This window comes from Pristis pectinata, chromosome 2 (assembly GCF_009764475.1).
Source record: "Pristis pectinata isolate sPriPec2 chromosome 2, sPriPec2.1.pri, whole genome shotgun sequence".
In the NCBI taxonomy this organism is placed as follows: Eukaryota; Metazoa; Chordata; class Chondrichthyes; order Rhinopristiformes; family Pristidae; genus Pristis; species Pristis pectinata.
Window position 1 is genome coordinate 35,392,935 of NC_067406.1, and position 13,571 is coordinate 35,406,505.

The 13,571-nt window shown below is 39.4% G+C and overlaps 1 protein-coding gene across 1 annotated transcript; it reads right to left on the reverse strand.

Annotated features, from left to right (window-relative positions):
• Positions 1-332: 332 nt before the first annotated feature.
• dctn3 (dynactin 3 (p22)) lies at positions 333-13,571 on the reverse strand. The gene is made up of 7 exons (XM_052032320.1): positions 13,435-13,571; positions 9,813-9,897; positions 7,865-7,951; positions 3,225-3,308; positions 2,753-2,811; positions 2,402-2,461; positions 333-858 (listed from the first exon to the last, which is right to left on the reverse strand). Exons 1-7 carry the CDS (start codon positions 13,516-13,518, stop codon positions 769-771), a joined length of 549 nt encoding a protein of 182 aa, XP_051888280.1. The 5' UTR covers positions 13,519-13,571; the 3' UTR covers positions 333-768.

Here is a 13,571-nt window from a genome sequence, read left to right on the forward strand (position 1 = left end):
CTCTAAATAACAATGGCTGGCATGTAATTTTCAGATTTTTACCTGCTCTATCACCTTTAGTAGCTGGTTCAACCAGAGGCTTTGCCAGCTTGTTCATCCACTTGAAAGTGAGAGATTACAGCCAGACCTTATATGGGCTGACCTGATATGCCCTAATAGCATCGTCTAGTTGTAAAACTAATGTCATATTTACATATGGAGAAAAGTGCAGTTTTAGCATACAAGATTCCCAGCTGGTCACAACCGTTAGACATCCATTTAGGTGTGAGTTAGAGAAGCGGAGGATGGTAAAAGTGTAGCTTAATGTGTTAATTATCACAATGACGCAAACATTTAGTTTATGTATACACAATTCTCTTGATAATTAATTCAACAGTAAACTGAAGAATTCTTAGTCATACATAGGTTCACTAAAAGCTTACATCGTATTTGCACAAATCACTCCAGACCTTAAATATTACAAAAGGAAAGCGACAGTCAAAGTAACCAGTTCTTCTTCAATTTTACATAAAGGTACATCTTACAGTTAGTTTTAAATATTTTAACGCAAACTTGCAGATGTGACACTAGGGCATTCATCTGCCATTCTGATTACTATCACATATAATGCCAACTATATTACTGCAAAAGATTTTAAAGTACATTATAGGGAACGTATTTTAAAACAGTATATTTTTTAATTACTCATTACATATACAATGCTATGTAGATAATATGAAGAACAGTTTGCTCCACTTCCACATTTTCTTCCATCCATACTACATTATGTCAATCAGAGGGTGGCTTTATTTGCTTTGCAGCTTCAAGTTTGGTTAGCATTTCTTCCCACTGAACAAACTGTTTTGAAAGGAGCAAAATCTGAGGGACATAGTTAAGGTAAATTGAAAGGTATTTGTGGCACCCTGAAAGGACAATACAGAATTATAATGTTCAAGTGTTAACTCCAAATATGAATTCCACTGCAAAAGCAAAATGCAGTAAATGCTGAGGATTTGAAGTAATTAAAAAAGAGAAAACAAATACTGAACAGCTTAGGCCCTATCCATAGAGAGAGAAACAAAAGTTAATTTGTCAAGCTGATATCTATTAATGTATCAGAACCAGAAAAAGTTAAAACAAGTTTTAAAATAGAGAAAAAAAACAAAAGGGAATGACTGTGGAAAGGCACAAGGCAAGAGAAATCGAATGACAAAAGGAATTAAACTACATTCATTAAATCACAATAAAAAAAAAGGTTCCTTAGTTATTCTCCATGTGTTCCAGCAGCCCACAACAGCACCAAAACAAAAATGTCTCCTGCAGCCATTCCTCGTGTTATGGCCGTTCAGAAATTCCCCCTTCTAGAATTCACAAATCACTACCCAAAACTTTGAGATATGGAATGAGCTCCTACAGAATTTATGTGGGAAAAGTAAATAAACACAAAATTTTCCTTTTTTCCAACTTGCATTTCTTGATGCACAGATGATGTGGCTTCGCATTATGGAAAATTGTGATACTGACCATTTTCTAGGAATGCATCAACATTCTCTTCCGTGCGCACCCCCCCCCCCCCCCCAACACACACAGAACCACCTCCCAGTCACCTGTACACCGTAATTTCGAAGTTTGTCTTGAAACTGTCTCTTTAATGAAATAACATTGGCCCAAAAGTAAGGTGGACAAACCTCAAGTGCACCTTTCATTTTGTCTTGTGGCTACTGAACTGTCAAAAAGATTCATGGAAATTTCAGTCCACAAAGAATCTAGATTAGAGTTCCCCAAACTTTACTTCAAATCATAAAACATTTCAGATTCACCAAGCTATGAATATATCCCTGGCAGCATGCATTTTATATTTTAATCCCTTAAGTGCCAATTTTTTTTTTAATCTGCCTGACTCACTCCATTTGCCAAGAATCTTCCTGACCATCTATTCCTATCATCCATCCAGTTGTCTCCCTCTGTCCTCTGCCACCACCACCAATGGCCTGGTCAATCACTAAGCTTTTCTCTATTGAGCACCAGCAGATGCCTTTCATACCCCAAGGTACATGTATCAGAATTTGGGAGCCTTCAGTCTAGATTCCCTGCAGCTAGTAATTTCAATGAACCTTTTTGCTCATGTAGTCACTAGACAAAATGAAAAGTTTTATCCACTTTTGCTCATCATTTCTTATCAGATGTATCCATCTGAATCCAAAATTCCCTTTGACAGAATCATGTTACTATATAAAACCAGCTGGAAATCATCATCATCCTCAGTCCACACGACACAACTTGAAAAGAGGCAGGCAAGTCTTCTTCAAGCTGTCTACTGCAGTGTCAATGCTATTGTGCTAAGTGAACTAGAATTCCACACAAACAACATGATCTGAGGAACCATATAAAAGAATTATGAATGTTATAAACTGAAGGATACCATTTTGTTATACTCATCTAGCATCTTGGTTACATCTTCTGTGATTGCATTACATTGATCCTGCATAAAACACAAGAAAGAAAATGTGTAGGACAATGGATTTAAAAACATCTAAGCTGAGAACAGTAAAGTGATCAATACAGATCATTAAATAGACAGATTTTTGTCTAAAATTTATTTGGACATATTATTCTTTCAAAAATTTACAAATAACGCTTTAAATAAAACAGTAAAGAAATCAGATTGGAGGGTTTACTGCATCCCAATTTTTAGACTTGATAGTGAACTAAAAATTATTCTATGAAACAAACTCAATTAAGAAATGTATAAAATTTGGTGAAAATAAAATACCTGTTCCTGAATTTGAACCTGGGTCAGTGCTTGCACCCTTGAAGAATAGTTAGGCACAGCTGAAGGAATACAAGCAACAAGTTAGTGGTTTTTTTACACAATAAACAGTAGTGTTACATTCTGCACCATTCATGCAAAAAGGGAAAGAGGGGATCTATCAGAAGGAAAACGTTAAAACAAGTTTCAGGGTACAGAGAAAGTAGAGCAAAACGAAAGGGAAAGACTGAAAGGGCAAGGGAAGGGAAAGTGGGCAAGGGGAAGCAGGGCTCAGGGAAAGTGACGGCAGTAAGGAGAGGAGGAAAGAGTTTCTTCACGTAAGGTTCCTTCATGTTCTTTGTGCTTTTAAGGGCAAAATTGTGCACAAAGAGAAAGTAAAAAGAACACAAGCATCATCGGAATAAATAGAGTACTGTGGTTAAAAACAGAGATTGGAAGAAAAGTGGGACATTTTCTGGTACATGCTCACATTTACCTTTAATGTGCTCACTCTCGAGATAAGGCTGCTGTTTTTTCACCATTTCTAGAAGACGCACTTGGGAATGAATGAATTGCTCCTCTACAATGGAAGAGAAGAAAAAAAAATCAAAGCTAGTAAGGCTTTGTCATGTATTCCACAAACTAACACACACTCAAGTCTCACAAATATGCCAGCACAACTGTCACCTTGTGTACTGCAACAATTCTGTACAGTATTTGCCACCGGAATGTATTAGAACGTAATTTACAATTAGACTGATTTAACAGGTAGGTGAGATATGGAAATTTACAATACATTTTACTTTTCTTGCAGTATGTATCTGTTGGGTATAGTCAGGTGGAATGAACACTTGCCAGATCAGTTTCCAAACTACATTCACAATTACTTATCTGTTCTCCAACCCGTTCAATTTTACAGATTCTTCTCACTAACTTCTGGCAGTGGAATTTAGGGCATAATGGAAGTATACAAGTTTCCTCTCTGACTACAGGTAATTTTCCAGATTTCAGGGATGCAAATATTCTGCTCAATGTGCAGTCAGTTCCAGCTACATCACTGGTATAACAATCAAGCCTCCTGAATGAACACTGTTGTCTGGTTGTATAGTCTTTGACTAGACTATTGAGCTTCTCACACCTATTCTGCCATTCAGTTACATTGTAGCCAATCTGTGACGTATCTGCACAATCCTAACTCCTGTACCGTATTCCCTTTAATAGCTTTGGTTGACAAATTTCAGATTTAAATTCTCAGATTTAAAATGAATAGTTCATTTACATCAATTGCTTTCTGTAAGAGTATTTGAAATTTTTACCACTCTTTGCATGCTTGGTAATTTAACACGTGCCCAGGTAGAAAAAAATATGTAACACTCTATCGAAGTTCAATATGAAAATCAGCAGTGGCATGATCATTCATCTGTGTTGTAACTTCTTCACAGCACATACTACTCTAGTACTCTCAAATATAGAGCTAGCATTCTATTAGCCTTTATGATTATTTTCTGTATCGAAGGCACAGTGACACAGCAACTGGAGCTGCTGTTTCACAGAGCCAGAGACCTGGGTTCAATCCTGATTGTGGGTGCCATCTGTTTGAAGGTTCCATGTTCTCCTTGTGAATGTGTGGGTTTTCCCTCAGATGTTCCTGCTTCCCCCCCACATCCCAAAGACATGCGAGTTGGTTGGTTGGTTAATTGCTTACTGTTAACTGGTCTTAGTGTGTAGGTGAGTGGTAGAATCTGGGGTGTGGGGGTGGGGGAATTAATGGAGAGGAATTAACAAAGGGTTAGTGTAAAAGGGTAGTTGATGGCTGGCATGTAGTTGGTGGGCCAAAGGGCCTGTTTACATGCTGTATCCCACTGACTCTAACATATTGAAATGATGTATTTGATTTTCCAAATCTTTGTACCTTCTGTGTTTTGAGATTAACTTTTCTGAAATTGTTTTTTTTTTAAATTTAACTTATATTGCCTACGTTATTCTTGTGTCATCAGTAAATTTAAGTGCCATTTTCAATAGGAAGGGTAGCTAAGTGGTTTAGCTACTGGCATCCAAAGACCTTTAAATGCCCTTTGACATAGCCTAACAAGGCACTCCATTCAATGAATAATTAGAGCACCTTGCCAGAAATGCCCACATCCTGTGAATGAATAAATAATATCAAAGTAATTTTCAAATACAGTGAATAGCTGAAGGCCCAAAAAAGATTCTTACAGGAGAATGTGAATATCTGCCCACTGTTCCTCTTCTGTTTTCTCCAGTTTCCAAACTGGGACAACTTTTTCTCCAATTCCATCAAAAGTGATGAACAATCTCCGAACATAACAAATACCTTCTGAACATCCATCGGCATATCCCTGCCCCTTACTTCATAATTTCTTCAAAAATTTCAATCAGGCTGGTCAGGTTTGACCCAGCTTTTACAATTCTATACAGGGTCTTTCCAATAAATGCAAAATTGTCAAATCATTCAGTCACACCATCTTTAATTATGGACTCTGGTAATTTCCTGAACACAGTGCAGAGATTCAGCATCTTTAAGACAGATATTCTATAGATCAGGATATAGAGACGAGTTTTGAAAGCCTCATGAAAACAACATTACTTTTGCAACATGCATTCCTTTGGGGGTAATAAATCCCCAGGCCCTGATGAACTTCATTGGTTTTAATTCGCCAAAATTCCCCAAATTAAGGGGATGGTTCTATTTTACTGGACAATAGCAAATTAATTTCTTAGGTTATTCTGTGGATATAGGGGAACTGGTGGATGCACTATTCACCATACTAAACTTAAATTACCAGAAGATATTTGATAAAGTGCCACTGCAAAGGCTGATGTGGAAACTAAAAGCTCATGATGTAGTGGGAGATAGACTGGCTGTCTAACAAGACTGATACAGTAGCACAGAAAGGTTTTATTCTGGTTGTAAAAATATACCAAGTGTTGTGACACAGGGATCAGTGCTGGATCCTCAACATTTTACAATTTATATGAATAACTTTGATAAAGGAACAAGTGTGCTTGCTAAATTTGCTGATGACAAAGTTAGGCAGAAAATGAGGTGAAAGGACACAAGGAGGCAAGAAAGGGATATTGACAGGTTAAGTATGTGGGCAAAAATCTGGCAAATAGTCTAATATCAGACAATGTGAAAAGTGTCCATTTTGGAGGAAGAAAATAAAAAACAGTTCTAAATGGCAAAATTTCAGAGCTGAGATGCAGAGGTATCGAGACATTCCAGTGCATGATTCATACAAGATTAGTATACAAGCGCAGCAAGTAATCAGGAAAGCCAACAGAATGTTATTATTTATTGCTGAATACAAATATAATTAGGGTATGCTTCAATTTACATGAGGCATTGGCGAGACTGCATCTGCAGTACAGTACACGGTAGATGTCTACTGATTTAAGAAAGGATGTAATGCATTTGAAGCAGATCAGAGAAGGTTTAATAGACAAATACTTGGAATGGGCAGGTTGTTCTATGAGGAAGGATTACACAAGCTAAGCTAGAGTTTGGAACAGTAGGAGGTAACTTAATTAAACATAGAAGATCCTGATGGGGAATTTGTTTCTTTTGTGGGAGAATGCAGAACTGTTTAAAAATAAGGCACTGACCATTTACAATAGGAGTGAGGTGAAATCTTTGCTTCAGGGGGTATCAAGCCTAGAAACTCTTCCTCAAAGGGTGGTTGAGGTTATGTGGCAGCACATTAATGCAGCGGTTGCTCCAGTTTCCTCCCATATCCCAAAGATGTGCAAGTGGGTTAATTGGCTGGTTGCCCTGGTGGAGGTAATAGGCATGTGAGAGAGCGAGAGAGAACAAACAGATTGTATGGAAGTAAGTAGGAGAATAGGACTTATGGAATTGATCTGAGAATTGGCAATAGAATCTCACAAGAAGTTAGGACAAATGAGAAAATATGACAATCAGAAACAATCTTACTGAATGGCAGGGCAGGCTTGAGGGCTGAGTGTCCTACTCCTCCTCCTGATTCTTATGCTCATATGTGGAACTTCTGCATTAATGAATTCTGCCATTCCACAGTTACCAGGGAACTTGTACACAACTTCCTACATCTTTCACTAAAGTCCTACTTGCCTGCTTACTTTTAATTATATTCTCGCAACATTGAAGTGATTTGACTCAGACTACTCATCTTGTTTACTACTTTCCTCATTTTTCCTGCAAGGCCTTTAATCTGAAAAGGTTGTTCTCAGATCCTGACCGTCCTATTGCCAAATCTAAGTAAGAGCTACCACCTTCAATTTGTGCCTACATCAACTAGTTCCTTATCGCTTGCATGCCGAGTCCCTATGTGGGCCGGTCCTTATACTAAACATGTCTATTCAAATATTTCTTACTTTTCTCTCCTGATTTAAGCACCTCACATGCTTTACCTTTCTCGTTAGCTACAGTGTTCAAAGCAACCACTTCTAACAATTCAGCTCCCTTCCCTTTTACTCATTTTGAAGCCATTAAGATTCCTTCTCCCTCGAGCCCACTGATCTACTAGTTGAAAGTTCCTGTTACAGCCTATTTATCCTTTGTGTTAGGTCTCTCATTCTAGCCTTGTTCGGATGGAGCAGAGTTTTGTCCCATCAAACGGCATAGCGCTGCTCCTTTCTTATGTTCTTTCATCTTATCAACTTCTGTGAAGTCTTTTGAAGTTAAGATTCCAGCACATACTGATCTTTAAAGTAATTTCTATGGCTCTGTGAATTTCAAAAGTCAAATAAAACCTTTGCAAGAATATTAAATTAGACATTTTTCAAATATGTCTTTACACAAAAGCAAATGTAGTCAATAAATGATCAAAGAGGGCAGACTTTATATTAACAGTATTTATTCCTAACACTGTCAGTGACTTGGGATTAGAAAGCAGCAATCACAGCAGTAGACTGCTGTTTAAAGAACTGAGGGAAAAAAAAGAGTAACTAAGAGCAATAAGGTTAATTTATCCAGAATAATATAGTGAGCGAATGATAGTTGTGTGTAAAATATGTGCACGATCTGTCACTTAAAACAGGGCAGTCAATGAGGTTAATTCGTAGAAAATATAAATGAGATTTACTGCTAATAGTATTTTTACTGAGATCTTTGAAGATTAAGTAATTGATCCTTACCTGCTAGAATGAACTCTAGTTTCATAGCATCTGGAACATCAATTCTGTCTATGTACTGAGGGTCCAAGTACTTTATTAGATCATCAACTGTAAATATTGAAATCACACAAAGCTCGTTAAAGCTTACAGAAAAAGGCAGGAACCTTACAAAGACACTAAAATTGACTCTGCACAACACTAATGCAAAGAAAATCTGTCCATTAACCAATTAATCATGTGGACAAAATCAACCAGGTTGGCAGGACATGACCACTTTTGCTGGAAGTAATGCTTATAGTCTAATAGCAGCTTCTCTCTCCCTTTATCTCTAATAATCCCTTCTATCTGCTTGCTAATGCTTTGAGTCATAGCCATGGGGCTATAATTTCCTAGTTATTGCTCTTTTAAATATGGGCATTACATAGACTTCTTTTAATCCATGAAAACCTCCATCTACAAGGACCATTGATTACATAAGAAAAAAACTCATCTTGTCCCCACTTTGTTTTGTGAAGCACCCGTGTTCAGTTCACAGGAGTGACCCTGAGGTTCCAGCTGCTTGCCACTTTAAACTCTGCCCTGTTTCCACTTTAACCTTTCTGTCTGTGCCCTCCTAAACTGTTACAACAAGGCCTAACACAAGCTCTAGGAGAAACCCCTCATCTTCTGCCAGGGCATGTTGCAGCCTGCGGGACTCAATATCCAATTCTCCAACTTTACGTAACTCATTCTTCCTATCTGTACCTGAACTGGCCATTTCTACCCCTCATCATTTTGGCTCAGTTTTTCTGTTTCTATTCTCACAGTCTGACCGACTGAATATGCTGCCATTAACAACACATCATACAGCCAAAGAATAGTATGCTGGTAACTGCATTCATTAACTCGCTTGGACTCACCCTATCAGAAATACCCCCACTGTAATACCCATCCCTCCCCCCACCTTCTCCCTCACTGAAACCCAACTCATAATTCTCTCTATTCCAATTCTGACAAAAAGCCTCGGACCAGAAAAGTTAACCGTTTCTCTTTCCACAGATGGTGCCTGGCTTGCTGTGCATTTCCAGCATATTCTGTTTTATTTCAGATTTTGATTTTCTGTTAGTTCAGCATGTACATCGCGAAAATCGTATGCTTTCAGTTAGCACCAGATCCAGAGCTCTAGCAGTTGAACACCGAATCTCGATCTCTTCAGTGGGCCAGTATAAACTTGGTTAATATTGATACAGGTTTTCTGCATCATGGGAGTTTAACCAACAGCAGCAAATCATTAATTTTTTGGATATTATTTTGTATAATCGATTGCTCTTACATGTGCAAACCTCTGGCTTTAAACAGAACTCCATTATCTCATCCACTAAAGCCATTAAAGCTGGTCACACTCACTCAGTCACAACACAACCCAAACTGCAGACAAGCGCTAACATCTGAGGAAACAATCATCATTCCTTCAATTACAAAAAGTTTTCTTAACAAGTGATTCTTCTCAATGATTCTGCCATTGTGTTGACTCTAGCAATCAGAACATTTGCTCAATCAATGCTGTTTCTGAAATACTTACTTCTCTCATCAAACTCATAACATTTCTATAACAGAAAATAAAAATCTACTGCATAGACTGCCATCCTAATTTATTCCCTGCATCTCAAAACTCCTTTGGCTCTTTTACTTACACTACCTTTTTAAACCAATACATGGTGATATTTGATCGTTACTTCCAGATTCACCTTTTATTTTCAATTTAGTTTATATTTTTCAAACTGCATAGTTATTGCTTTTAATCTTTACTTTAAAACTACAATACATGAATAATTTTTCCTAGTATAAAATCTGGGAACGCAAAGTGAATAGGATTGGAATCAAGTTATGTAGAAAAGATAAGCATATTAGTGATAAGCATATTAGGAAAAAGTTTCAAAATGAATGCAATACGTAGTTCAATCTTGCACTGAGCATAATTTATACTTACTTTTCTTATACAAAGACTTTATCCTCTCCCTTTTGCTGGAAATATTACCCAAAGAGGCCTGGATTTTTACAACAGCATCGGTAAACTAGAAAACAATGGAAGTCACTGGATAAGTGAGCATTGTGTAAATTTTGGGTCAAGATCTTTTTACTACAACATTAAAGCTGGATCCTTTTCTCACCTTCAATCAAAATCTGGCAGTGATTTTTTGATCACAACTGATTCCCATACGCCAGTGCAATTATTGTGCACACATAACATCCTAACATCTATATTTTACAGCAAATAATTGAAAAAATGAACCGTTTCAAAAAGAACAGGCAACTTTTTATTCCAAACTGGATTCTCAGAAAAATGCTATAATTTAAATGGAATTCCCATTAAAAGTAGAATTACTCTTGCCCTTTTTTTGCCACTATCAAAAATGTCTCATCCTTCATTAATTTCAATCAAAATGTTTCCCTGCTTCAATCTGAGGTTCCCACCTGCTTTAAGAAGACCACCAGCACGCCAGTACCTAAGAAAATCAAGATAACATGTCTTAATGACTACTGCCCAGTGGCCCTGACATCCACCATCACGAAGTGCTTTGAGAGGCTGGTCATGGTACGCATTAATTCCAGCCTCCCAGACAACCTCAACCCACTGCAATTTGCCTACTGCCAAAACAGGTCTACGGCAGAAGCCATCTCCCTGGCCCTACAATCATCTCTGGAGCATCTGAACAGTAAAGACACCTACGACAGACTATTGTTTATTGACTACAACTCTGTCCTCAATACTACAACTCCAAGCAAACTCATCTCCAAACTCAGAGACCTGGGACGCAACACATCCCTTTGCAAATGGATCCTTGACTTCCTGACCAACAGAACACAATCAGTGAGGATAGGTAGCAACACCTCTGCCATAATTATCCTCAACATGTTTGAAGATGGTACCACCATAGTGGGCCATATCTCAAATAATGATATGTCAGAGTACAGGAAGGAGATAAAGAACCTAGTGACATGGTGTTATGACAACAACCTTTCCCTCAATGTCAGCTAAACAAAAGAGCAGGACAGGAAGGGGGTCAGTGCACATGCCCCTGTTTACATCAACGGTGCTGAAGTCATGAGAGTTGAGAGCTTCAAGTTCCTAGGAGTGAACATCACCAATAGCCTGTATTGGTCTAACCATGTAGACACCACGGCCAAGAAAGATCACCGGCACCTCTACTTCCTCAGGAGGCTAAAGAAATTTGGCATGTCCCCTTTGACCGTCACCAATTTTTATTGATGCACCACAGAAAGCATCCTATCTGGATGCAACTGCTCTGCCCAGGACCGCGAGAAACTAGAGTTGTGGACACAGCTCAGCACATCGTGGAAAACATCCTGACCTCCATAGACTCTGTCTACACTTCTCTGCGCCTCGGTAAAGCAGCCAGCATAATCAAAGACCCCACCCACCCCTGACATTCTCTCTTCTCCCCCCTCCAATCGGGCAGAAGATACAAAAAGCCTGAAACCACGTACCACAAGGCTCAAGGGCAGCTTCTATCCTGCTGTTATAAGACTATTGAATGGTTCCCTAGTACAATAAGATGGACTCTTGACCTCATAATCTACCTTCTTATGACCTTGCACCTTACTGCTTACCTGCACTTTCTCTGTAACACTTTATTCTCATTGTTATTGTTTTATTTTGTACTACCGCAATGTACTGTTGTAATGAATTGATCAGTATGCATGGTATGCAAGACAAGTTTTTCTCTGTACCTTGGTACATGTGACAATAATAACCAATTTACCAAAGAGTATAGCCAATCGATTAATGACCACGAAATTCATTCATGTTTGAGTAAATTTGTTTTTATTCTTTTCAATTATTTATGTGCGCATAATGGTCTAGGATGTATATAATTGTTGAGCAGAATATCGACTAGAGAGAATGCACTTATAGTACATCTTATAAAGCTGCAACACTTTGGTTTAGCCACTAGAGACTGCAAGTGATCTGCAAACAAGTTAAATACAGGTAGTTCCCAGGTTACAACAGAGTTCCATTCCCGAGAACTGTTTGTAACCCAAACTTTTCACAAGTTGGAAATGAACAAAAACAATGTGGGAGAGGATCACAGAAACAAGTGTGACAGGAGAGTGAGCAAGCGTGGGAAGAGTGGCCACCAGCCAGCCTCAATGACTCAATGAGTGCCTGAGTGAGTCTGCTCAGCGCTCCCAGCTCTGCTTGGCTCAATCCCGCCTCTGACAGTTGCAGCTTGATGGGGTGGGTGGGAGAGGGGTAGAGAAGGCACACAGAAATGCCCGGTTCCAACCCAGCAGAAGATGCCTGCAGTCCCCAGGAAATCCATCCTGCCAGTCTCCCAAATGCTCACTCAGATGTACAGGGTTTCCATAAAGTGGGCATTTATAGCTCAGGAGGACTTGTAAGATCATTTCCCCAGAATTCAACTTAATTCCAGTACTTCAGCAGACAAACTGAAATTTGTAAAATGATTTATCCCTTGATAAACCTAAGTGCTCAATAACTCTTAGATAGTACTTATTTAATGCTCTTGGGATAAAGAAAATCACAGCTCATTTAAGTCACTTAAATGGTAAAATATCTGTTTACATTTCTGCCTAAATAAGATAAATATCTTGAAATTGGTCAACACAGCATCACGTTTGGGTAATATGATTCAACTTCAATAAAAAGTTATTTCCAAAGTGAAATCAGATGCACACTCCACACAAAATTAGAAAACAGAAGGAAGTCATTCAACTCACCTTGTTCATGCTCATCAATAAAAGAGCTACACAAACTCAACCCACTTTCCAATATTAGGCTTGTAGCCCATTCTATAAGTACACTGCCCAACAAAGCTTTCTTCCCCCCCCCCCCCCCCCCCCAACAACTGAAGCTAAATCCTGACGGTGCTGTTGGACTCTACATAGGAAATCGCAGACCTTTAGAATTTATAACAAGGAGAGAGGAATTTTCAGTCTGTAGAATTTTCAGTCTCCTTTCATCTGGATGTGGACCAACCCTCTACTATCCAGCCGTGGACCAGGCAAGCTTTCTTACAACTGGAGTATTGTGCATCATTTTGGTCCCCTTACCCAAGAAAGGACATGGTGGCATTCGAGGAAAGGAGATTCGCCAGGTTTATGAGCAGATTATCCTACAAGAGGATAGAGAGGTTAAGTCTTTATTCTTTCTTTAGGAGAATGAAGAGATGATCTTATTGAAATAAGATCCTGTGGGTAGATGTTGAGATGTTTTCGCTAGTGTGAGAGTCTCGAACAAGGAGGTAGGTTCCAAGGGGCCGATCATTTAAAACTGAGATACAATGATACCTTCACAAGGGGTAATGGGTCCCTGGAATCCAACCCCCTAGAGGGTTGTGGGATCTGGATCTTTAAAGTGAAGGTAGCTGAATCTTTGACAGACCGGGGGATTGAGGGTCATGGGGACCGACCCAGAAGGGGAGCACAGATCAGCCACCGTCATGTTGAAAGGCGGGGCGGGTTAGAGGGGCCGAGTGGCCTTCTGTTCCCATTGTCTCGCGTTCCGCCACTCCCCCAGGCCCGCCGGCCCTCACTCCCCTTGCCCTCGGCCCAATCCCTCCCCCTACCTGGGCTGCCTGCACCGGCCTCTCTCCGTACAGACGAGCCTCCAGCTTCTCCAGGCGGCTCTGCAACCGCTTCAGCTCCGCCATCGTCGCCGGTCGCTGGTCGCTCGACCCCGCCCGGCCGTCGCACAGGAAGTGGC